This window comes from Siniperca chuatsi, linkage group LG23, assembly GCF_020085105.1.
Source record: "Siniperca chuatsi isolate FFG_IHB_CAS linkage group LG23, ASM2008510v1, whole genome shotgun sequence".
Taxonomy (NCBI): domain Eukaryota; kingdom Metazoa; phylum Chordata; class Actinopteri; order Centrarchiformes; family Sinipercidae; genus Siniperca; species Siniperca chuatsi.
Genome location: NC_058064.1, coordinates 4,918,601 through 4,941,648, shown reverse-complemented (window position 1 = coordinate 4,941,648; position 23,048 = coordinate 4,918,601). Strand labels below are relative to the sequence as shown.

Genomic DNA, 23,048 nt, shown 5'->3' with positions numbered 1-23,048 from the left:
ATTTATGCTTTTTTGAGCTGTGAAAAGATAAAAGAAGACAGAGGTGGAACTACAGGGGCTTACTCTGTGTTTAATGGTCCTTGAGAAGAGGATAGATAAAGGCAGAATTGTCATTTTAGGGTTAAATATTGCAAAAATCCAGTTGTATTTGTCTGGTTGGAGCACATAGTCATGTTGGCCTGAGGTTGTGTGTTGTGTTCTAGCAGCACTGAACAAGTTTTAATGAGATACATTTCAGTTAAGTAGTACTTCAATTTTAATTACATAATTGCAATAACCAAACTTTATTATTATTATTATATTAAGCTACAGGGTTTAATGAGCAGAGATTACATGCCCACTCACTGTAACATGCATGACCTGTTTAAAAAATGTGACTGAAGTTTTCTTTTGCTGGGATTAAGCACTGGGCCTATCACACTCTCCTCATGTGATGGTAACATGAGGGGATCTGAGGTTTTTCCCCCGATCAAGGACATATCGCTTTATCTAGCTGCCTGGGGAATGGGAGATTTATGCTTTATCAACTTCTAATTAGAAAGAAAGTTGAGCCCATGGTGCTGCACAGAGAAATTCACACTGCAATTCTCACTGGCTGCACCCTGCTGCACCACACACAGCCCTGGGACAGCAAGGGAGGTGAGTAATGCAAAATTACATTACACTCACTTTACATTACTATATTTATAGTTACATATGTAATAATCATAACCATTTCTCTTTTAATGTATGTCAGGCCACTTTTAAATTCTTCGCTGTTGGTTATTAAATCACATAATATAATGTGGGTTACAGTATATGCTAGTTCTCAGAGAATGTACAGCCAGAGATCCTCACACCAAACTCCATTCATAATTGTGACGATTTCATGAACTGTTGCAAGTTTGTCAAGCTACTACGTTTGTCCCAGGAAAAAAATCACACCAGAACTGACTCGAACCTGGCATTTTCTGTTTTAATCTCATCTTTGAAAACAGGTGTTGGTAACTAACACTCTACGTTGATTCCAGGGTGCGTCATTCTTTGAAAATATACAGCCAGAGGTCCTGACGCCAAACTTCGTTCAAAATTTTGACGATTTAATGTACTCTTGCATGTTTATCAAGACACTGCGACTCCTCGATTGGGTATCGGTTTACATGAACCACCAAACTTCCTCATTCAAATAAATCGACACTTTTAAAGATGTGGTTCACCGCTTTCGGTGGAATTATGTGAATAACGTAAACAAACAAACTGGCTATAAAAGTTGTTGTTGTTTTTTTATTTCGCCTGGTGATCGTTAGATTCTTCTCGGGTCAAGTCTAGTATTTCCGAAAAACGGGTCTTGAGTGAGCCATAAAAATAAAATAAAAATACGCAGTACTTTTGCCTATTAGCATCCACTGTTAAATGGCTTGATTTTTGAATGAAGTTTGGCCTGCTGCGGGTGGGTCAGTGAACCTGCTTGTCAAGCCGTGCCGTGGTCGGCTCAACAGTAATCGACCTCGCCTTTAACAGGTTGAACCGAATCTACCGGGTTTATTCCCTTTAATTCACACTCGACCCTATTGCTCGGCTTTTCTGAAGTTATGTTTCCAGTGGAGTCAACACCGAGGTCGTAAGGCAAGTGTGCTAGTAAACTGGAGGAAGGATAGTAAAAACATTGGCTTGTTTATTAGGTCTTGTAAATGTATTGATTCTTTACAGTTCAGTAGCTGTCTGGATGGTTAGCTTAGCTTCGTTAGCAAGTAAACCTGCTTTACAGTTGGCCTTGTTAACTGGTAAAGCTCAGGTTAGCTAACAGTAGTAAAGGTAGCTTTAGTGTTATCGTTTATAATCGTCATTTTATACCTGGCTAGAAGTATTGATAACAAAATATAAGTGTGTTTTCGGCTTATTCTCCACTCAACGGTAACATATAGGTGCATAGGTTGCGTTTAGCCTCTGGTAGTAACTTACACGGCTAACAAGCTGTTTAGGTAAAGTTAAAGGTATTTGCTTAGCTATTAGCTAGCAAGGTAAGCTACTAACTAATCACGGTAATTGGTAAGGTTGTAGTGAGATGTCACGTCTTGTCACAGAAATGTTGTGCGGTTGTCTCAGTTGGCTTATTGTCTTGTTTGTTGTTGACATTCAGGTGTTTTGCTGCAGATTTGATCTGTTAACTTCCCCACCAAAACATGCCGGTAATGTTTTGACTGGAGCAGTGTGATATCTTCTTTTAGAGTAAGGGATCTCTGAAGCTAAATGTTAATTTACTCATTTTAGGTATTTGCCCCTAAAATTTAGGAGGGGCCTCTGATTTATTTACAGTGCTGGGTACCGACTGTCACTTCATCCAGGTGGGATTGAACCAGTTCTGTATGTTGACATTTATTGAAAAAGTGGTTGATTCACATGAAAAATACACGTTAAAACAGGTCTGCAGGTCCATGAAATGTTAAAAATACAATCTCTACAAATGTCCAGCCGTCCACTGGTTAATTTAATTTATTTATTTGTCAGAATTAGCTGAAGAGCTGAAATGATTACTTGATTAATCAATTAGTCTGACAGAAAATGAATAAGCAAATATTTTGATAACCAGTTGATTGAGTCTTTCTTTTTTTAAACATAAAAATGCCAAGAAATCATTGATTTTAGCATCTTTAACTGATAATACTTGATGATTAGCTTAGTCTAATATGATATATATTTGAGTTTTGGACTGTTGGTCAGATATTTGTTGTTTTTTATTAGTCGTCTATAATATTAAACTGAATATCTTTGGGTTTTGGACTGTTTGTCTGACATTTCTCAGAACTTGTAATGGGCATTTTTCACCACTGTTTTGACGTTTCATAGGCTAAATGATTAATTGATTAACCAAGAAAATAATCGTCACATTAATAGATAATGAAAGTAATCTTTAGTTGCACACCTAGTCTGAGACCAATATAAAGCTTACCTATATGCTGAACTTAAGATACCTACCTTTGTATTGACCTGCTACACTTACCTGTTGGAAAATGACTGAATTAATAGTTTTTTTTCCTTGATTGTCTCGAGGTTTTATCGAGGTATCATTACACTGTGGGTTGTACTGTCGGCTCACACGTGAAGATTATATTATGAATGTTTTTCTTCTTAGCTCCTTTAAGTCGTGGGGTCTCTTTTTAAAGAGCCTAGTGAATCACACGGCTCTGGAGGAATGTAGCTTTAGGCCAGTTTAATGCCAGTTCATAATGAAGCTCTTGTTTTCCACTGTGTGTTTTCTGCTGAGAAAGCTCTGCGAGGGTTTTATTTTCCTTTCCTGCTGCCTTCTGACCCAGAAAGGAAGCAGCAACTGCAGCTGCCGTCTTTGTGAAAATGGTTGTTGAACCTTTGGTGAAGACGTGGTGTAGAACTGTAATGTTAGAGAAGTGTATTTTAACCCCTCTGGAGGTGTTGTTGTCACCCCCATCTTCTGTAAAGTTGCCTCTACAGTTATTTACTTCATAATCCTCTCTGAAAAGAATTAGATTAAGAGACTTTGGTTTTGTTCTTTCTGTTATGCTCAAAGTGTCTAAACATGAGCTGATGCCCTCAGCTGTGCAAACCGAACAACGAGCTGAGTCTGAACTTCCCCCTGCCCAAGAGCTAGTAATGCTGTCTGCGGTATGGTTGTGTCATTTCTGGAGTATCGTGAATTTTTGAGAGTTGTAATCAGAGAAACGCATTTAAAATTTCTCCAGGGAAGTTTGGGAATATTAAAAATCAGAATATACAATAGCAGAATGTATTTCACTGCTTGTCTCACACATTTATTGCATTAGATCAGGGCTCTCAAACTCAAATTACCTGTGGTTGTTTTCACCTAGGCGGGCCTTTTCAACACACAGAAAAAAAAATCTTATTTTTTTAAATAAATAAACACAAAATCTGTCAACTATATACAATGTGAAGCAGAGTCGTACTGCTCCGCATGTTTCGTAGAGTAATGCCGCTTTAGACTGTATTTGTGGTTAACAGCAGCGTTCTCCTTGTACAGTAGATGAGACAGGAAGACACATTAAACTCCACAAAAAAATAATCAGTTGTCCATCTCTGGTGAAACTGTCTGTGCTCCTTTAGTTTAGAGTAAATGTGAAATAAACAGACAATTATTTTTGCTCTGATTTTGCATGCTTGCTAGAAAATGTCATTATTACTCTATTATTATATTATACATATATTCTGAACATGTCGGGTGTCGCATGAAATTGTGTCATTGAGAATAAAAATGTTTACTGCTTCTGATTTGCTTTTAATAAACTCTAAATCTGGCTTCCTAAGAAGTTTATAGGCATATATTAGTAGGGAAAAGTCAGGGCGTAATTTCCACTGTAGATGGGGGCGACATGTCTTCATCACTTTTCTAAATCCTACTTTTATCTTGTTACAGTTTCAGATAGATTTACTCACTAAAACAGTCTTAACAGTAGAGTCCAGCCCCCTAAAATACAGATGTGAGAACATCTGAATTGATAAAAAATGTTGATATGCTCATCTGAGTCACCTTAAGTTATAATTCAGGGCAAATCTTAACGAGCAGCAGGAAGTGCTGCAGCAAGAGCGTCTGTTTTTTTTTGCCCTGCGTTTCGCCTGTCAGGCTACATGCGCTCTTGCCTACCTTATGAGTGGAGGCTGTTTGGGCCGTATGCAGCATAAGAGGAAGACTGAAGGGAACATCCTCATCCTCTTACACCCTCTGCATGTTTTCCAAGGAAAAACTATCTATATTTTTATTACAGTACAATATTATCCTAAAAAGAAATTGAACATTGATCCAAGATAAGGCAGCGAAGGACAGTTCTGTTTTTAAATACGTTATCTATCATAAAATATAAGGTCTCTGTCCTATGAAGGAAACTAAACATGATTATAAGTAGACGTTCAAAAGTTAATTCTTGAGGTTGGAAGCCGCAGTTGAGTAAAAAAAATCTCACCGCAACGTCTATTTCGTAACTGATCTGGAGCTTGTGGTGAGATAGTTTTAAGTAGGGTCACATTAACAACACAGAGATTTACATAGAATTTCTTATTTTTTATTTAATTCTTATTTATTTAAATTTCATGAATCGTGATGATTTTTTCCCCCTTTTGGTTGAAGCTCTGATTTTATTGATTTGGGCTGGTCAGAGGTTCAAACCTTGGATTGACTTCGTGGCTCAGTCAGTATGAGGTTAGATTTAGTTTTGATTTCAGCTTCCTCTTTCACACAGCTATCATCATCATTACTACTCTTTTTTTGAAAGATGGAACTGACTTGTGGTTGTCATCACACCTGAAAAAAGAGGAAGTGAAGCAGAACAAGCTACAGTAAAAGTCTGTTTTCTGTTTTGATCAGCGGTTGACCAACATAGAAAGAAAACCACCACCTCCCTCTGTTAGAGACTTTATTTATTACTCTATTTATTTATTATATACATTCAAAAACACAGTATCTATGTGAGTGTCTTAATGCTTTTATATTATAATTGGGTTATCCAAATAACAAGAGTTTTAACGCTGTTGTAGTAGAACCAGAACTAAAAAAGTCTTTGTTCTTTACTTTTTATTTGGATCCACATTAACAGTCACAAAGTGACTGCTAGTCTTTCAGGAGTCCACACAGAATAATAACAATTATATTAGTTGATCTATTGATGTTTTTTACGTTTAATCTGTTAATTGTTTAAACTATAAAATGACCGAAATTTGGTAAAAATGACCATCACATTATCTCAGGGTGCAAGTTGACTTCTCATTTTGTCCTACCCACAGTCCAAAACACAAAGATATTAAATGTATAATGATATAAAACAGAGAAAAGCAGCAAATCCTCACATTTTGAGAAGCAGGAACAAGCAAATGTTTGGTATTTTTGCTTTATAAATGACCGTAACGATTACTCGATTAGCGAAATTGTTGAGGATCATTTTTTTGTTGATCAACATGACTGATTATTTCAGCTCTAATACAAAATAAACATTTTAAAATCACACAGTATCAATGAAACTGGAGAAGGCAAAACAACATCAACATCAACAATAAGTTAAGTAAATAACAACATAAAAAAGTTCCAAACAACTAAAACAAAAATAACATCTTTGTGAGATTCACAAGTTTTTGTTAGGTGTAAATGTGGAAGTTGAATTTTATATACTTTTGTTTTTATCACTTCCTTAAAGAATATAAAGACATACATTTTATGTGGTAATAAACTTATCTTCCCTGTAGCAGTGGAAACTTTGCTTTTATTACTTTAATCCTAGTAAAATAAAAGTGGAGACGTAATGAAACACAGATTTTATTTATGGTTTTACAATCAAGGCAGGATGTTGCAGGAAAGCTGATGTTGTTGTGGGGGAGTTTTTGTTTGTTTGATTGTGGCTTTCACCCTTTGTAAGCATTTCCTGTTACAACTTGTGATTTCTTCTCTTTCGCAGGTGAAGTGACTAACCTACCTGGCCAGCAGAGTCACCCACCAATGTCCCCATCAGTCTGTTGACACTGAGAGCTTCCCTGACACTGTGCAGAGGGAGGCAGCTGGAAGCTAGCTAGCATGCAGCACTGGCCCGGTGTTTCCAGGAGGCGGCGCTGCTGAGAGGCGAGTCGTCTGTGCTGAGTGTGTGTGTGCCGAACCGGCCATGGATGACTTCACCACCAGGACGTACGGCACCAGCGGCCAGGACAACAGACCTCTGTTCGGGGAGACCTCGGCACGGGTAGGAGCCTGGAGGAAGTGTGTTTTCTACTAGGACTCAATTATGATATTTAACTTTTAATACTGGTCAGAATGTATTTTGTATTTATTCAGTATAGATTTCACTTTTTCACAGCAAAAAAAAAAAATAATAATTTAGTTAAAAAGTGCTTTGCAGTAATAATAAAGGTAGATAAAATCCAAACATAAGATATAAAACAAGAAAAAATGTGTTTAATATGAAGACAAAGAATGGTAACAGGAATGGTGTCCCATGCGGAGGAAAAATGTGCTTTCATTCATTGGTAGGGCAAAAAAATTGATTGATAATACACCATTATACAAAATACCCCAATGGATATTGGCTCATTTGAATTCCTCAGGGTGTCTTACATGTGTGCCTTGTTTTTACAATGTATTGGCCCCTATTTATCAAATATATCATTATTTTATTCTGAAAGGATAAGGCCGGTGTTGTTCAAATCCCACAAAAATGCCAAAATGAACAACGCGTTAGCCCGTCGCACGACACTTTCTGACTTCACTGGCCTTTCTGAGGCTCTCAGCGTCAGTTTTCGGACAACAACGGGGCTCCATGACACAGAGGAATGAGATATATCAGGCTTTGGATACACAGACAACACTTAGTTAGTAGCATCAGATGCCAACTGGAGACGTTGCGGTTCATGTACGACACCTTAACTCCTCTGCTGAATGTTATCAGTCAAAGTGTCTTAGAGTACAAAGATGTCAGACATGTTGATTTGTATAAACTGATGTGTTAAATCGTCTTTCTGGCAGGATCGAATCATCAACCTGGCAGTGGGGGGATTTACGTCTTTGGTTGTTTTAGTAAGTACAAATCTTCTGCCGCATCACTGGTTTACTGCATGTAGTGTGTCTCTCCACCGTGGATGCTCTGCTTTCTTGTTGGAGGCAATACCAGCTGATTGAAATCCTCCTCCTGATTATGACGTCGTAATGATGGCAGTTTTACTACTTACAGCAAATGTAGATGTTGCACCAAAATAAAAGTTGAAGTACTATAATCTTTTTACAACAGCTTACTAATTGTTTTGTAAAATCAGGAACAAAAATGTCCCTTTTGATATCAGTTCAAAACAGATTCAAAAGCTGTTGCAGTAACTGTTTGTCACAAAATGAGTTTCTTTCTTCAAGCAGTTTCTTCCATTTTATCTGTTTTTCATGATTTTTGCACAAGAGCACCAACAAGTACAAAGAAGTTATAGGACAAGTATTTCTGAACTGCACCATATCTCTGAAAATGCAGCTATGTAGAGGCATTTATGTCCACTATTACCATTAGACAGGGTATGTAGGGTTCCTTTTAAGTCTATAATGGTCACAATTGATCCGACGATGGCTTTAGAGCTGATATGATGCATCTTATTTTAGCACTGTTAACGCTGCATGTCATTGCTTGGGCTTACGCAAAGCACATTTGCTTTTACTTTAATTTTCCGATGTTTTATTTGCTGATTTAGCACATTTATAGTTTCAGAACATTGATTAGTCAGCACTAAAGCCTTAACTCTGACTCCATGTGACCTACACATATTACGATTTGGGCAAAATGTAATTTTAAGCCTTTTTCATGTTGAAAGTTACTCTCCTAGTCTGTAAAAAATCTGAGGAAAAGGGGGTTTGCAGTTAAAACAATGACTCAACTGTTTTTACTTCTCCTTCTCCAAAGTGAAAAGTCTTATTACACTCACAGCTTTTGCTTTTTGAGAGAGATACTATTGGTGTGTCTTGTCCTGCCTTTGAAGAGCACTGTGATACATTTATTAGAGCTGCTCTTAAGGTGTAAAAGCTCTTTTCAGACGTGGCGTAACAGATAGATGAAGCCAGCAATGTCACAGATGACGTGTCTGAAAATAAAACTCAACCCACCAACTCAAACCCCAAATGTCTAGATTTTTTAGAACCTTTAAAGGAGTTTTGGAAATTGAATGTATTTAGTGTTAAAGTGTCTTTAACGTTTGTCCTGTTTTGTCTTCCAGGTCACTGTTATCAGTTCATTTGTGTTCCCCTCGTTGCCTCCACGACCGCTTAATGTCTTCTTTGCCGTGTGCATCCTGTTAGCCTGTGGATCCACTATAGTGCTGGTAACAATAATGACATATTTGTTGAACAACTGATCGATACTACACTGATTTTTCATCTTTAAGGCCCATTATTTTCAGAATCAGAAATACTTTATTGATCCCCGAGTGGAAACTCTTTCGTTACAGCTGCTCACTATCACGGCAATGCACACAGGAATAGAAGAACTAATAGAATAGAAATAATAATAAAATAAGTCCGCAACGAGACAGTTATTTCTAGTAAGAAATAAGAGATGTGCAAATCAAAATATAATACACTATAATACAGCTAAGATAAATTAAGTACAGAAGTGGATATAGAGTATAAAGGCTTAAATAAGCTAAAATAAGTGTAAAGTACAAAAGTGGATTTACAGGTTGATAAGTATAGTACGGTATAATATAATGTATTAATATAAGTAATAAGTAATAGTGCAATAATGAGTACTGTCAAGTTAAGTGTAGCAGATTAACCAGATTATTAGACGGTGGATATTGCACAGCAGTAATATAAGTATTAATAAATATCAGTAAACAGGGAATATTAAACTGAAGGCAGTATATTGCACAGGAGTATTAGAGTATCAGTAGAAATCATAACAATTATAGTAACTTAAAGTATGTGAGCGTTACAGATGCAGCACAGACTTCATTCCAGAAGCTGATGTTGCTGCGGCATCGTGCCTTATCAGACCTTTTTATTAAAGTTATTAACAGGTTATTACATACTTTTGTATTTTCTGCTGTTTATTGGAAAGTCTGTGTAGTGGAGCATGCCTCACTTAAAAAGCTGCACAGTAGGGCACATTCTTTAGCTTTAAACATATTACTGAATGTAATAATACACACACAAGGCAACATTTTGCTCTGTTGAAATGCGGCATTTATATTATATTTTATTAATTAATTTTATTTGCTTCACTGTCGATCTTCTCCCGTCTTTTGCCTGCGATAAGAGGCTCAGCCATTCAAAACAAGCGACGTTACTTATGGCAACAGCTGCAGTACTCTTACTACTTTTTTGTGCCAGTAATTTGTGTGGCACTTTGTGTAAAAAGGCCTTTAATCAGTATTTATTTTTAATATTTAATGAACGAAATCCAGGCAAATACTGAATTCCAAAAATACCCTTTTCAGAGAAAACATTCTGTAGTTTCACAGTTTTTTAAATTGCTTTGAGGGAGTCAGTGTTGCAACTAGGGCTGAAACAATTAGTTGATTAATCAATCATTAGGATTAGTGTTATTTTGATAGCTGATTAATCGTTTTAGTGATTTTTAATGAAGGAAAACATTCCAGCTTCTCAAAATGTGAGGATTTGCTGCTTGTAACTGTTTTATATAACTGTGAATTAAACATTTTGAGGTTTTTGGGTTGTTGATCGGACAAAACAAGCAATCTGGAGACTTTTCTTTCACCGTTTTCAGACATTTTTAGACTAAATGATTAATCAGTTATTCGTAACAATAATTGACAGATTAATTGGTAATAAAAATAATACTTTCTATCCATTTATTTTGTCAGTGGAAGCTTACGCCTCGCCACCAGATGACGGTTTCCTGTAACACTAATGAACAGTGGAATAAAACGTTTCGTGGTTTAGTAATATAACATTTTTGTGGAAATCAGTTTAAGACAGATTATTCTATATAAATATTCTTTTTTTCTGTGAAATTTGTGGAAAAAGGACCTTTTATTCATGTTTCTCCCTGTTTCTCCCTATCAGATATTCTGGTACCGGCAGGGCGATCTGGAGCCTAAATTTAGGAATCTGATCTACTACATGCTGGTGTCCATCGTGCTGCTGTGTCTATGTGCCAACCTCTACTTCCACAATGTCAGGTAAAGACAGGGACGAGGAAGAAGAGGAGGAGGAAGAAGAAGGGAAGACATGGCCTTGACACGTGGAAGGACTATATGGAGAGACAGACGGACCAACATGCAACAAAAACAAACTCATCACACATTATTTTGAATGAATTTCCCACCTGAGCTGCAGCAAACTGAAGATTCTTGGACCAAAACCAGTGAGGCTTAATGGTTCCGGTGGGATGAAAACTGTCAGACCTGTTGGTGCTGAAACATAATGCACTGCACACACACACACACACACAACGTCACAGTGTAGAAATCATACATCTGCCTGGAGACACAATGCTGGAGGATGAACTTTGAGTTGAAACGGGTGTGTTTACATGCCCATAAACATCATTATTTACAGTCATATCCTCTTCTCAACAACAAGCACTTAAACATGTGACAGAATACAACAGGTTGGATGTGATGATGCAACAGTTAAAGGAAAAATCTGCCCTTTGATCCTGTTACTGCAGGTTCGATCTCGTCTTTTTGGTGTCTTTTTACATATTGTTATATATAAACATCTTAATCATGCCGCGTAATCAAGACACGAGCTGTGTCTCATTTCAAGCGACTTCGAAGTTTTTCCAAGACCAAATTTGTGATGACGACTTCACAATCATTCAACAAAACGCTCCTCCAGACTCCAACCGGTAAATCTCCAAATCTGCTGCCTGCTTGTTTAATGGTGCATTCAGGGTCAGAAAATATAACCACAATCGATCACATGAACTGACCAATGAAGAAGGCACTGCAGGGTGTAAATAATGGAAGCTAGACATGTGAAATGTCCCAATTCAGTACTACATACAAATACTACAGAGTTTGTACTACCAACTGTCATAGTATACTGTTTTTCAGTTGGTATACGAGAACTCTAACTAAATTTTTTTTTTCAAAGATTTAATACTTTTTTATTTGGGGTTTTCAGAATCTTCCTGGAGCTTCTTCTTGATCACCATCTGCAATTTAAAATGTTTTCCAGCTGTGAGCATCGCCTTCTTTGTGCAGTTTGTTCTTGTTTGTTCTGCAACCAACAGTAACTTATATTATTGATTCATTTTGTAGCTTTTTTCTTCTTTTTTTTTTGTTTGATTATTCGAATAATCATCTAGTCAATAAAATGTCAGAAAATAGTAAAAAGTGTCCAAGACCAAGGTGGCATCTTGAAATGTCTTGTTTTGTCTCATCATCAGTCCAGAAGCAGAAAATCATCACATTCGATTAGCTGGAACCAGAGAATGATTTGGAGTTTTTGCTTGCTAATTGACTGAAACGATTAATTAACTATTAAAATAGTTGACTAATTGATTGATCGACGAATCGTTTCAGTTCTGCGACTAATTCTGACCAAAAAATAAAGTAAAATCAGATGAAAGGTTTGTGTTCAAAATATGTTTATCGCTGGTATTTAGACATATTTCAGGCATCAGAAGTGGAGCTTCTTGGTGATAAACCGGGACATTTCTTGACTTTGAGTTGACAGAGACCCCTGAATGCACCATTAGATTTGCTCTCTGTGTGGCTGAGTGTGTGAAATCACTATGATGCTATGGTGACTCCTCCGTACACCCTCTGATTTGGGGAGGAGGTGCCCACTAGCCTTCAGTCCTCCCAAAAACCACATCTACAGCTGTGAATTCTTGACCTCTCGCTCTTTGAATCTGACTGACTCACTTCATAACTGACAATTGTTTTTATATTTCTGAAAACACTTTATGCTATCAAACTGAACTTGTAGCTGCTGGACGTATCGCTGAGTGAGTTCCTACGTCGCCAACTATTGTTTTTAACTGTTGAGGTTTTAACAGGGTGGGTTTTTCCTTTAACCAGGATGGAGATTGTGAGCATGTAAACACACTGAGTGAAGCAGAAGGCGGAGTGATGGACCCTCCTCTTCCCTTCAGTACTGTAGACTGTAGTACAAACTAGCTAACGCAACAATAGCACAAGCAGCTTCAGGGTTCTGTGGCGAATATATGCAACTGTTTATATGTTTATTTTCCCTTTCTGTCACAGCTTCTTTTCTGCTCTTTCAGTTTATCTGATTATCATGGTTGGATTTAATTAACTTTCCAAATCAAGTCTTGCTGAGAGGATTTGTGGGGTTTTTTTGGGGTTTTTTTTAATTAGAAACTCATTTAAATGCTGAATTACACTGACTGCCAATTCTTGCACTAAGCATTGGTTGATGTACACTTTTGTCTAAGCACACACACACACACACACACACACACACACTCAGGCCAGCTGTAGCACCAATGAAAATGAATGGGAACATTCCACGTGGCTTTACACTGAAGCTGCACAGCACAACAGATCTTTACATGGATCTGTACAAGTTTCTATATCACATTGATGTGTCTGCCATCTAGATTTTGCACTAATAATTCTGCCATTTACAAATCTGAGCTGGGCTTTTCCAGTGTAGCACGAAGTAGCTTTAAGTTTGATTTCCCTGTTTGTTTTTACATCAAGAATGAGAATCCTTTGGTATTTTAGGTCTGTTTAGCTCAGCGCATTCACTGTGTTAAAACAGGTTTGGTTTGGATGTTGCAGGTGAGAAAAACACTGTGGTTTACAGACTGTCTATGTAGCAGCTTTAGTGACCCTCAACATGCAAGTAAAAAAGAAAAGAAAAGAAAAAGGAAAGATGGACTTTGTTTCCAAATGCACCTTTGCATCAAAGTCTATTGGACAAAGTTACTTTTTAAGATGGAATTGAGCAATTTTTAAGTCAGCAAATTGCAAGTAATGATTATTTTCATTATCAATTAATCTTACTAATGAAAAAGTCAGTTTCCCAAAGCCCAATGGTAGGTTTTCAAATTGTTTTGTCCTACCAAAAGTCCAAAACCCAAATAAAACCAGCAAATATTAACATTTGAGAAGCTGTCAATTTTTTTTGACATTCTTGCTTTAAAAAATGGCTTAATTGATTAGCGATTAATCTTCTTTCAGTTGACTAAATCGACTAATCGTTTCAGCTCTACAGCCAAGAATGAATTACGAAGTAGGGTCAGTCATATTCCTCCTCAGTCATTAAGACCCTGTAGATTCACACCCACTGCCAAAATCTAATTCTGGTGTCAGGTTTGGTCACAGGAAGTTAGATCTGAAAGGAAGAGGCTGGCATTTTTCTATATGTTTCTTACTGTCAACAAATCCCTGAAAAGACAAAAACCACCAATGTGTTAGTGCGTCTCTCAATACTTTGACTTCCTGTCTGTGGCTCTCAGCTCCAAGGAAATAATGCATCTGTTGGGGACTATTTGCAGCGGCGGATGAATCCACATGTGCTCTAGTGAGTGTTTGGGGCAGCAGGACGGTGTGTGTGGGACTGAGTCAGAATAAACTACAGTGTGTGTGTTCATGGTGATGAAGGAACACGTCACCCAGAGCAACAGTGAGGCTCACTGTGTTTTTAATAGTTTTTGGACGACAAAGGAGCTCTACGGCACAGAGGAAGAAGATACATCAGGATGTGATACACACACAGTATTTGTTAGTAGGATTTATTTTTAGTTTTGTTCTTTCCATGGGATTTGTTGACAGTAAAAAAATATAATCCTTTAAGCTTGTCTCATCCGTTTAATATAAAACACCAGGCTGCTCTGTGTGACGTCACCTGACATGATTTCTGGGTGTTGAAGCAGGATGACGTCAAACTTAACTCGCTGCAGACGTCTAAAAGTTGCCTCGTGTAGCTTAAATCCTCCTGTAGCATTTGTTTCCTTGTTGTGCAGCTGTTTCTTTGTTTACAGATGATCTGTAATAAAGCTTTGAGTGACATCGGTGAACATGTAAGTGACAACACAGTGACAAAGAGCTTAGTGCTAAAGAACCTGAGGCAGAAACGAGCCCCGCCTCCCACCAGAGGAGTCAACCTCGCCAAGACTGTCAAAGCCATGCGTTTCTTTATTTATTTATTTCATTTATTTTATGGAATAAATAATGGTGTATCCTGACTGCCTCTTTGCTTTCCCCCCCCCACTGGGTGACGCAGGTTTACAGCAACAAATGGAACCAGAAAAAACAAAGACTTTAAGTTTGCTTTGGATGGAAGCCCATTTGCACCATTTATGTGAAAAAACACGTGCAAGTGTTTTTTTCTTCATAATTATGAGAAAGTTACCATCAATTACTACTTAGTATCTCATAACTGAAACTTTTTAGGTAAATCAGGTTTTTAATTTAGGTTTTATCTCATGAGAAACTTTCATAATGAGATACTCAGGTTGTTTTCTAACTTATAGTTTGTTTGCGCTGGTCTGAATAAGTGGACGCAGGTTTGAGAACACCCCGAGTCATAATTATGAGAAAAAACAACAACAATGAAAACAAGTGGCAGTTATGGCCTTCATACTACCACACAACCTTGTAATGATTTAAAAGGAAGCAAAAAACAAATTGAAATAGTTTTTTAATCACATGATTCATGACAAAAGGGGACTAACTCAATTTGCTGTTTAGAATTTTATCTTCATGTTTTTGCGGCACAAATGTTCACATGATTATACTTAAAAATGGAGTTTTAAGGGGGTCAGGACACATTTTGGCCTGAAGAAAACTCAAGAGGATCCAAAATGACATCCATCACAGCCTTTAGAGTAGGTTTAAAAAAAATTTTCACATCCCGGTTTAAAACAGGAGAGGAGTCTTTTTTTAAAGCAGAATTGCCCGGGGAAAGAGAGGAAGACTGTAAGAGACAGGCTCATGAACCTGTTTGTCTGTTTCTGGCTCATGAGAAAGACAGAAATTGCACCTAATCCTCCTCCTCTTAGTTACACAACATCCTGTTGTCTTAACCACTACTTTTTCACTTGTTTCTCAGTCGGTTAACAGTGTGGTCAGAAAACACTGGCATATTCTGTCTAGTGAACCAGCTGTTGGCTGAGAGTTTGTTAACAAGATAAAAAAAACAAAAGAAAACAGAATATGTGGTCACTTTTCGACAGGTGAGGTTGAGACAGAGATGCACTTCCTCCTGCAATGTACAACATCCAATGAAATAAGGAACGTTTACTTTAACAAGTTCAACTCTGTAATCTCAGATTTCAAAGAGCTAAAAGCTCTCAAAATTAAAAATACTCAGAGGAGACAAGGCAGATCTTGCTGCCTGATATGTATCAACATTGCAGTGTTTATATAGCCTAGTTTTCACTTATTTGTATTTTTTAACTGCAAGTCTCCACTTTGTATTATTATCTTACTTAGGCCTACCTGTATATATTTTAATAGCACATTTCTTCTGTTTATGTATATGTTTTTATTTCACACTTGCTTTGGCAATGTTAACGTCTGTTTCCCGTGCCAATAAAGTCCCATTGAATTGAATTGTTAAGCCTCCCATATTCGCCACTAAGCGATCGAGTAATTTGAGGGACAGGCTCGTGAAGACGGATCTCTTTGTCAGCCCTACACGTTTTAAGCGCTCTTTCCCCGGGCAGTTGTAAATGCCATGATTAAAAAGGGGACAGTTTGAGGCTCATGTAGGACCAGACATGTGGTCTACCTGTTGAAGTGTGGATTGTGCTATGTGGGCAAGACAATAAGGGATTTAAGAGTAAAGAGTTCTGAGCAACAAGAGTAGCATCAGAAATAGGGATGAGAGGTCTCCTGTAGCCAGACGCTTGAATTCTGCAGGTCATGGAGTTTGTATGCTGCGTTCACGGGATTTGAAGTTGTTGGCCACTGAGGAGATATGGAGAGGCCTACTGGATACTGACTGAGGGCTTAAATGATGCACTGCTGTAGTCTTGTTTTCATGAATGCAGATTGATATTATTGAGATACTCTGTGTGTGTGTATATATCTCCTTCCTATGTAGGTCATGCACATGACTGGTTCACATATGGACGTACATGTCATTTCTTGTTAGTGTGTAAATTAACGGGTCTCTCGTCTGGTTGTTGCAACAATAATGTGCGATATACAGTATTTCCCCTTATGACTTAAACAATTTTTACTATTTTCCTCACTACTATTTGTCTATTGACGATATGTTGATTGATGTATATTTGTATTCTCTATGAAGGCTCTGCACATTGGATATATAATATTGGATATTTCCTATTTTTGACTTAGATTTTCTTACTAGGATTTGGTTTTCGATGATGTTTTGATGATTTGTGTCAGCTGGTGGTTAATCATGCACCATTTAAAAGTATTATTTACTATTTGCGAGTGCTGATTTCATATGCCATTTTGTGATTTTTGGGTCAGCACCCATCATACTTTTAAAAGACAGTGGGAGTTGAGCACGACCGTTTCTTTTTTTTTGTGTTTTTTTTTAATATAATTAGGTTAAAGTTAGTCTTTGAAAACCATGTTAAGCAGAAAACCGTCCAGAAAATGTTTGATGACCAGTGTTTTATTAGTTCATTTATTTGGCATTTTAAAGTTATTTCAACTGCATTCATCAAAATATTTGCATAAAACTCCACAGTTCTGCTTTTATAAAAATCAAAAGCATCTAACGTGTAACTGAAATTAAAAAAAATGAGTCACACAGTAAAATTCAGTTAGCTGCAAAAAGCCTGTTAGATTACAACTCAGCACAGGCAAACTTAACACAATTTACATAAACTGAAGTCAATATTATCCAACAGTAAAGAGCTGACGAAAGGAAAAACTGAGTTAATAAGAGTTGCTCTTCATGGTCCTCCAGAGGGCAGCAGAGTCATAAATGTCTCTTTTTCCTGCAGATGCTCAACTTGTTCTGTGTTGTAATGTGATGAAAAGTAGGATGTGAATTCATTATTAAATCGGTATCAGACTTAAAAAAAAAAAAAACCAGAGCCAAAAATGAACAAGGGTCATTGCACAGGTTCCATACTCTCACAGGCCGACGTGGCCACACTCAATGGATCCAAACTACTGGATGACTTGTGATTATTAAACTGATATTAACTGTAAAGCAGAGGTGGTGAAAGTGAGGACACGTAAGTTAAAGATGGAGGGGTTTTGTGTGTTTTTGTGGTTCAGACAAAGTCCCTGGACCTCTTGATGGCACAGCAGAGCATCATACTGAAGATCATCCCAAAGATCTGTGGAGAGGCGGAGACAGGAAATATGGGGTTAAAACCACATTAGACTTCACTCTTCTATTAGCTAAATTAAAACTTGAAGCGACTTGAGATGTGCCGGTATAAAAAAAAATAAATAAATAAAAACAGAAATTGTTATTCAAAGTATTTGTATATGTCTAAAAACATGTCTGTATATGTTTAAAAACTACAAATTGGCACCCACAAACTGGTCATGCTTCAGTAGGTTGACTAGCTAATGTTAGCATAGCAAGCTATTAGCACAAGTAGACAGACAGAAGCCTGGTTCTCTGGACCTGCTGTGGCCGCTCTGCCTCGGTTTCATGGGTAGAAAAAGATGCACCCTTGTAGCAAAGCTAAATCAAACTGCTAATGAAGGCAGGAGCACCCTCTGAAAACAACAGCAGTCCCGGTAATGATGCATTAGAAATTGTTGGCGGCGTTGTTACCTTCAGTATAACTACACCTCTACGTGAGACCACTTGCCACAGGTTCTGGCCTTAGTGTGAAAGCGAGTTATGAGCAGTTTACCTGCTTCAGAGTGTTTCATCTGAAGCTATTTTAAAAAGGCCTTTAGAGGTCAAAGTATATAATATTTAATATGAACATAAATTTGTGTTTGTTATTCATATTCCTTTGATTATCACTGTAAAAAAAAAAATTTCCAGAAGAGGAAGATTTTTGCAGCGACTTCGTGACCCCTCAGATTTATCTTGGGGACCCCTTGTGTCACACAGGGAACCACACCAACCCAACAGGATTTTTAAAACGTTGCAGAGTGCAACTTTAAAAACACATAATCAAAAAAAACAAAACAACTTGAAGTAAAAGGTGACAACAGAGTACAATTTTACACCAAAGAAAAACAAAGAGGTGAAACTGCACACAGAGTTCAACATACAAAACTGCTAACAGGCAATGTTTCATGCTTCATTTTACAGTTTGTTCTTTACACAGTTTACAATCACTGTAATCCTCCAACTGTAACTGATTCATATTTAAATTGTCATCTTTAAAGAGCCACAATTTGTTGTCACACATTTGCTTTTGGATTTTATGTTGGTGAAGTTTGAGTTTCTGAGGGTGGTTATTGATTTGAATACTGTTTGCTAATCTACTTTTCAAATCTGGCTCTTGGAAAACCTTGTTTCTTGAGTCCAAACCTGGACCAGAGACTGAACCTGTCAACCATTTTAATTCTGAGCCAGTGCAGCTTGTGCAACTTTACAAGAGAGTAATAACATGAGCAGAGGTCACAGCAGATGGGTGGTTTTTAACCAATGGTCTATGTAAAACCACATAAGTTGTAATGCAAACTAAAGGTTTGAGAGGGTTGACTAGTCAAGTCTGCAATGAAGTGTTTTCTCCTAAAAAAGATCAATAGATAAAAGATATCTGGTAGGTTTGAGTTTTTAAAGTCTCTGCAGGGTTCAGGGGTTTTAGAGCTTCTTACCGGGCAACATTTTTTTATTCTATTGTCTCTAATTCCTCTACTATTTAGTACAATTGATTTTAGATTTACATGTATTAGACATCACAGGACGAAGGTCCATGACCGAAATGTTGTGTTGCCTAATATACTCAGTGCTGACAGTTTGCGTGAACTCCACCACTCTTTCACATCACTTCCTTTTCCTACAAACCAGGTGTGCATTAGATAACACTTAGTCAGACTTACATGTATTTAAAATCAACAATCAAGTCATGAATATCGAGTTCTAATTTTCGATTATTCTTTTATATATTTGTTCTGTTTAATCCTCTTATTCAGCAATATAAAATAGATGGATTAAGGAAGCTACTTATGATAGCAAGTAGCCTTAAGGTACTGTAAGCGTGCAGATTTTCATTTCGACTTTTCAGGATTTGTGCAGAGTTCTGGTGTCGTCCCCAGACTCACCATGATGACACCGATACCGATGCCGACCCCGCCGATGATGTGCAGTTTGTTGTTGAACATTTCGTCGATGGCAGTCGGACAGCTCTGACAGAACAGCAAAAAAGGAAAGACATGATTTTACACTATGTCGTACTCAGTAAAGAACGCCGACAGCTCACTGTGGTCATGTTTTCGAAACGGGAATGTATTTTGAAATTTTTAAAAATCAGATTAACAAAGAAAGATTGGAATTTATACATTTTCAAGAATTCAGCATTAGTGACATGTGACCTTAGACCCTGTATAAGTCAGTCAGAAACCCCGTCTGTATGTGGCGTTACCGTGGTGATGAGGACCTCCAGTCCCTCCTTCTTGGGGCAGATATCTTTGGCAGCATCAATCACTATCCCTGTGGGGCCGCAGCAGTCCAGCTGTGAAGAGGAAACACCACAACTTTAGTTCTGACATCAGACAAATCATACAGTTAATTAGTTATTTATTTATGGTTTATTTGATAAGGTTATCAGATGTGTTCTTATAGCTTCCACTCAGTATATACAGACTGTTAGCAACACACATCTACATCTTACACTAAAAATGTTAAATGCAATAGGTATAAAGATCAAACAAATGCATGTAGAGCTGTGTTGAGTGCAATACCGACATCTTGCCAAATAAAGCAAAATACATTTTGGCCTGATGATGGCGCTAGAGGTAGCTAGCTCATCATTGCCCAGTCATCCAGAGCCAATAGACAGCTTACATGTTCAGTTAACGTGAGTGCACACTGATCACACCAGTGCTAAAAACACTGGTGCTTCTAGCTGTAACGGACACGATGCTCCAACTTCAATTCAGGATTTGAGAAAAGTGGAAGTGACAGCAGCAAAAGAGAGCTAATAAATAAATACGAAGCAGGTGTTCAAGTGTGTGTGTGTGTGTGTGTGTGTGTGTGTTTTCTCACTCCAAAGTGAATGAGACGCAGGGTCTCCTTCAGTGCTTCCTGTCTGGTGTCTTTGTAGTTATTGTAGGTCTGCTTATAGAACTCTGTAATGTCTTCCACCACCTGAAGACACAAAGAAAAAACAAACTCCACTTAAATTACGGATTTAATGCCAGTGAACAACAAAACCAAAGTGTGTGTGTGTGCGTACCTTGTCCTTGTTGGAGAGACCCCAGATCCCAGCAGCCACTTCTACAGCGAAGATGAGGAGCAGGAAGAGGAAGAACTAAACAAGAGAAATATTTTAATTTGTTCAGACTGCTGTATTTACTATATTGCATTTCCCCTCATTGTAATATTTATAGTTTATATAAAACACACTTCACATATTTTATAATCATACTGTACATGTACTTTGTCTCGGTGGTATTTTGCAAATCCTCACGTACATTTCATGACATGTAGAAATCATCTGCGTAATAATTTAATAAGTTATATCCAGTTTTCTCTTTGCTGATCCGTCTCCACATCTTCATTCAAGTCTTAATAATCTTGCCTGTATTTAATTCTTAAATTAAGTTTTTACTAAATATATTGAAAAAAAGACACATTACATTCAGCCCATAAAAAAAAAAAAAAAATTACAATGTGGTCTTTAATAAGTAATTAACCAAGGAGTGGACAAAATAAACACTTTACGATACAACAGCCCTGCAGTAAAGAGCAGTGTGATGCAGCTCATAATGGTTTTTTGATCATTGGATGGTTATTTCTGAGGTTGTAGTTCGTAGCGGATATCCCTCTAAGTGGATGTTCAGAGCGCAAAAACAGCCTTGGCTAAAGAAACAAAACAAAGGCAAGCGTTGGTGGGCGTTTTGTTTCTGTTGCCAACACACTGCACAGCTGTTTATAACACTCTGAGACAGGATTGTACAACTCTGGAAAGTTATAACGGTGCCAAGTAGTTTATCTTTCGTTGCTACAATGACGAGGTAAACAGTAGAATTACAGCGCCCATGTTACAATCTACCAGAATTGTGTCATTCAGACAGTGGTTCTGAAGGTCGGCTTGTGATTGCTGTTCCTATTTATCACTGCAGTTTTTCTGTTTGTCTTGATTTTTAGATGCTTCCCTTTGCTACATTCCTCCCAAATGTCAACAACGCATTATGCGGACCTGCACGTCAGGAATACGAATGGAGAAAATAAAGTTTTTAAAAAATACTGTAGATGTTACACAAATTGTACGTACAGAAAGTCTCTAAACGACCCCCGTGCACCTACACACAGCTCCATAATGACAATAATTGTTAGTTGCATCTTTAATATAAAGACAATAACCAGACTTAAAAAAAAATTATGTAGCCAAGGGAAAGTTTTCAAAATGACGTGTCAAACACAGTAAAGAGACCTGTGACAGGTAGACAGGTGATCTGACATTGACTGAAAGACACTCAACATTATAATCTGCAGACGTGGTCGTCAGCACTTCTAACATCATCAATTCGAAACCAAACTTTATGATCACATCAGCATTTGCTTCAGAGCTACTGTAGTGTGACGTGTTTGTTACATTTTGTGCAGTCTAATCAAAAATAATCTCTTCTAGTACTGAGAGAAAAAAAAAAAAAAAGACTCACCAATCCCAACATGCACGGCGACTCTTTAATGGCTCCGCAGCATCCGAGGAAGCCCACGATCATCATCAGAGCCCCCGCCGCAATCAGGATGTACACACCTGCAGAACAACAAGACATTAGGATCTTATTTTATTGCCACATTGCCTATGTCTAACACTGCATCGATAACGATATTCGCTCGTTTATCCACTCAACATGGACATACTGAGGCAGAAATACGAGTCTAGCTGGTCAATATGCAACTTTAAACTAACTTCAACTTGATGTAGACCTTGTTGGGTAAAATGTGTGTCCAACTGGCTTGTGTTGAGTGTGACACACCCCCACCTAACTTACCGATCAAGCCATTTGCCACGACTTTTCCCCAACTTGTAAAAACTCTGGCCCCCGCCACCCCCCAAAAAATTAAGTTGTAGCATGCTGCTCTGATTACCATAAAACAAACAAACAAACATACAATCAATCAACTGTTGTCACCTGAGCTGAATCACACGGATCATGATGTCTTTTTGGGAACCAAATCCTCCACAGCAGCAACAACACATCTGTTTCTCGTACATGTTCATTTGAATCAGAAATTTGCATGTAGTGTCAAAGCTAGTTTAGTCCAGGGTACTGATGTCACGCTACCCCTGTAAAGAATGACAGTCCAGCCAGATACAACACAAGAGTACAGATGTTGCGTTTTTGTAATGCTCTCTGGATGTCGTTATGAATCACACTGTGGAAACGCTGCTGTGTTAGTTTTCAAACAGCTGTGAAAACAAATTAGCAAAGTGATTTCAGAGCCATCGTCACCCACATCTTTATTGTCCTTTGATGTGGCTTTCATAATGATGAATCATGATTATATATAATAACAATAACCACAGCACTGATGTCACTGTGGGTACGGTAGCCAC

General features: G+C 37.7%; 2 protein-coding genes across 4 annotated transcripts in view; one reads left to right on the top strand and one right to left on the bottom strand.

Moving 5' to 3' along the window:
• The first annotated feature begins 520 nt into the window (after positions 1-520).
• On the top strand, positions 521-17,430 carry tmem243b (transmembrane protein 243, mitochondrial b). 2 transcript variants are annotated; one of them, XM_044185312.1, is made up of 5 exons: positions 521-639; positions 6,411-6,689; positions 7,469-7,519; positions 8,692-8,796; positions 10,502-17,430. In XM_044185312.1, exons 2-5 carry the CDS (start codon positions 6,612-6,614, stop codon positions 10,619-10,621), a joined length of 354 nt encoding a protein of 117 aa, XP_044041247.1. In that variant the 5' UTR covers positions 521-639; positions 6,411-6,611; the 3' UTR covers positions 10,622-17,430. The 2 variants fall into 2 exon arrangements, with proteins under 2 accessions (XP_044041247.1, XP_044041246.1); XM_044185311.1 differs by lacking the exon at positions 521-639 and adding an exon at positions 1,545-1,605.
• cd9b (CD9 molecule b) overlaps positions 16,991-23,048 on the bottom strand; it is a 19,319-nt gene continuing 13,261 nt past the window's right edge. For both annotated transcript variants that reach the window (XM_044185309.1, XM_044185310.1), the window contains exons 3-8: positions 22,147-22,244; positions 20,718-20,792; positions 20,528-20,629; positions 19,905-19,994; positions 19,585-19,668; positions 16,991-17,684 (exon numbers count right to left, since the gene is read on the bottom strand). In XM_044185309.1, the coding sequence (XP_044041244.1) occupies positions 17,619-17,684; positions 19,585-19,668; positions 19,905-19,994; positions 20,528-20,629; positions 20,718-20,792; positions 22,147-22,244 (515 nt within the window). In that variant the 3' untranslated portion in view covers positions 16,991-17,618. The remainder of the gene's footprint in view (positions 17,685-19,584; positions 19,669-19,904; positions 19,995-20,527; positions 20,630-20,717; positions 20,793-22,146; positions 22,245-23,048) is intronic.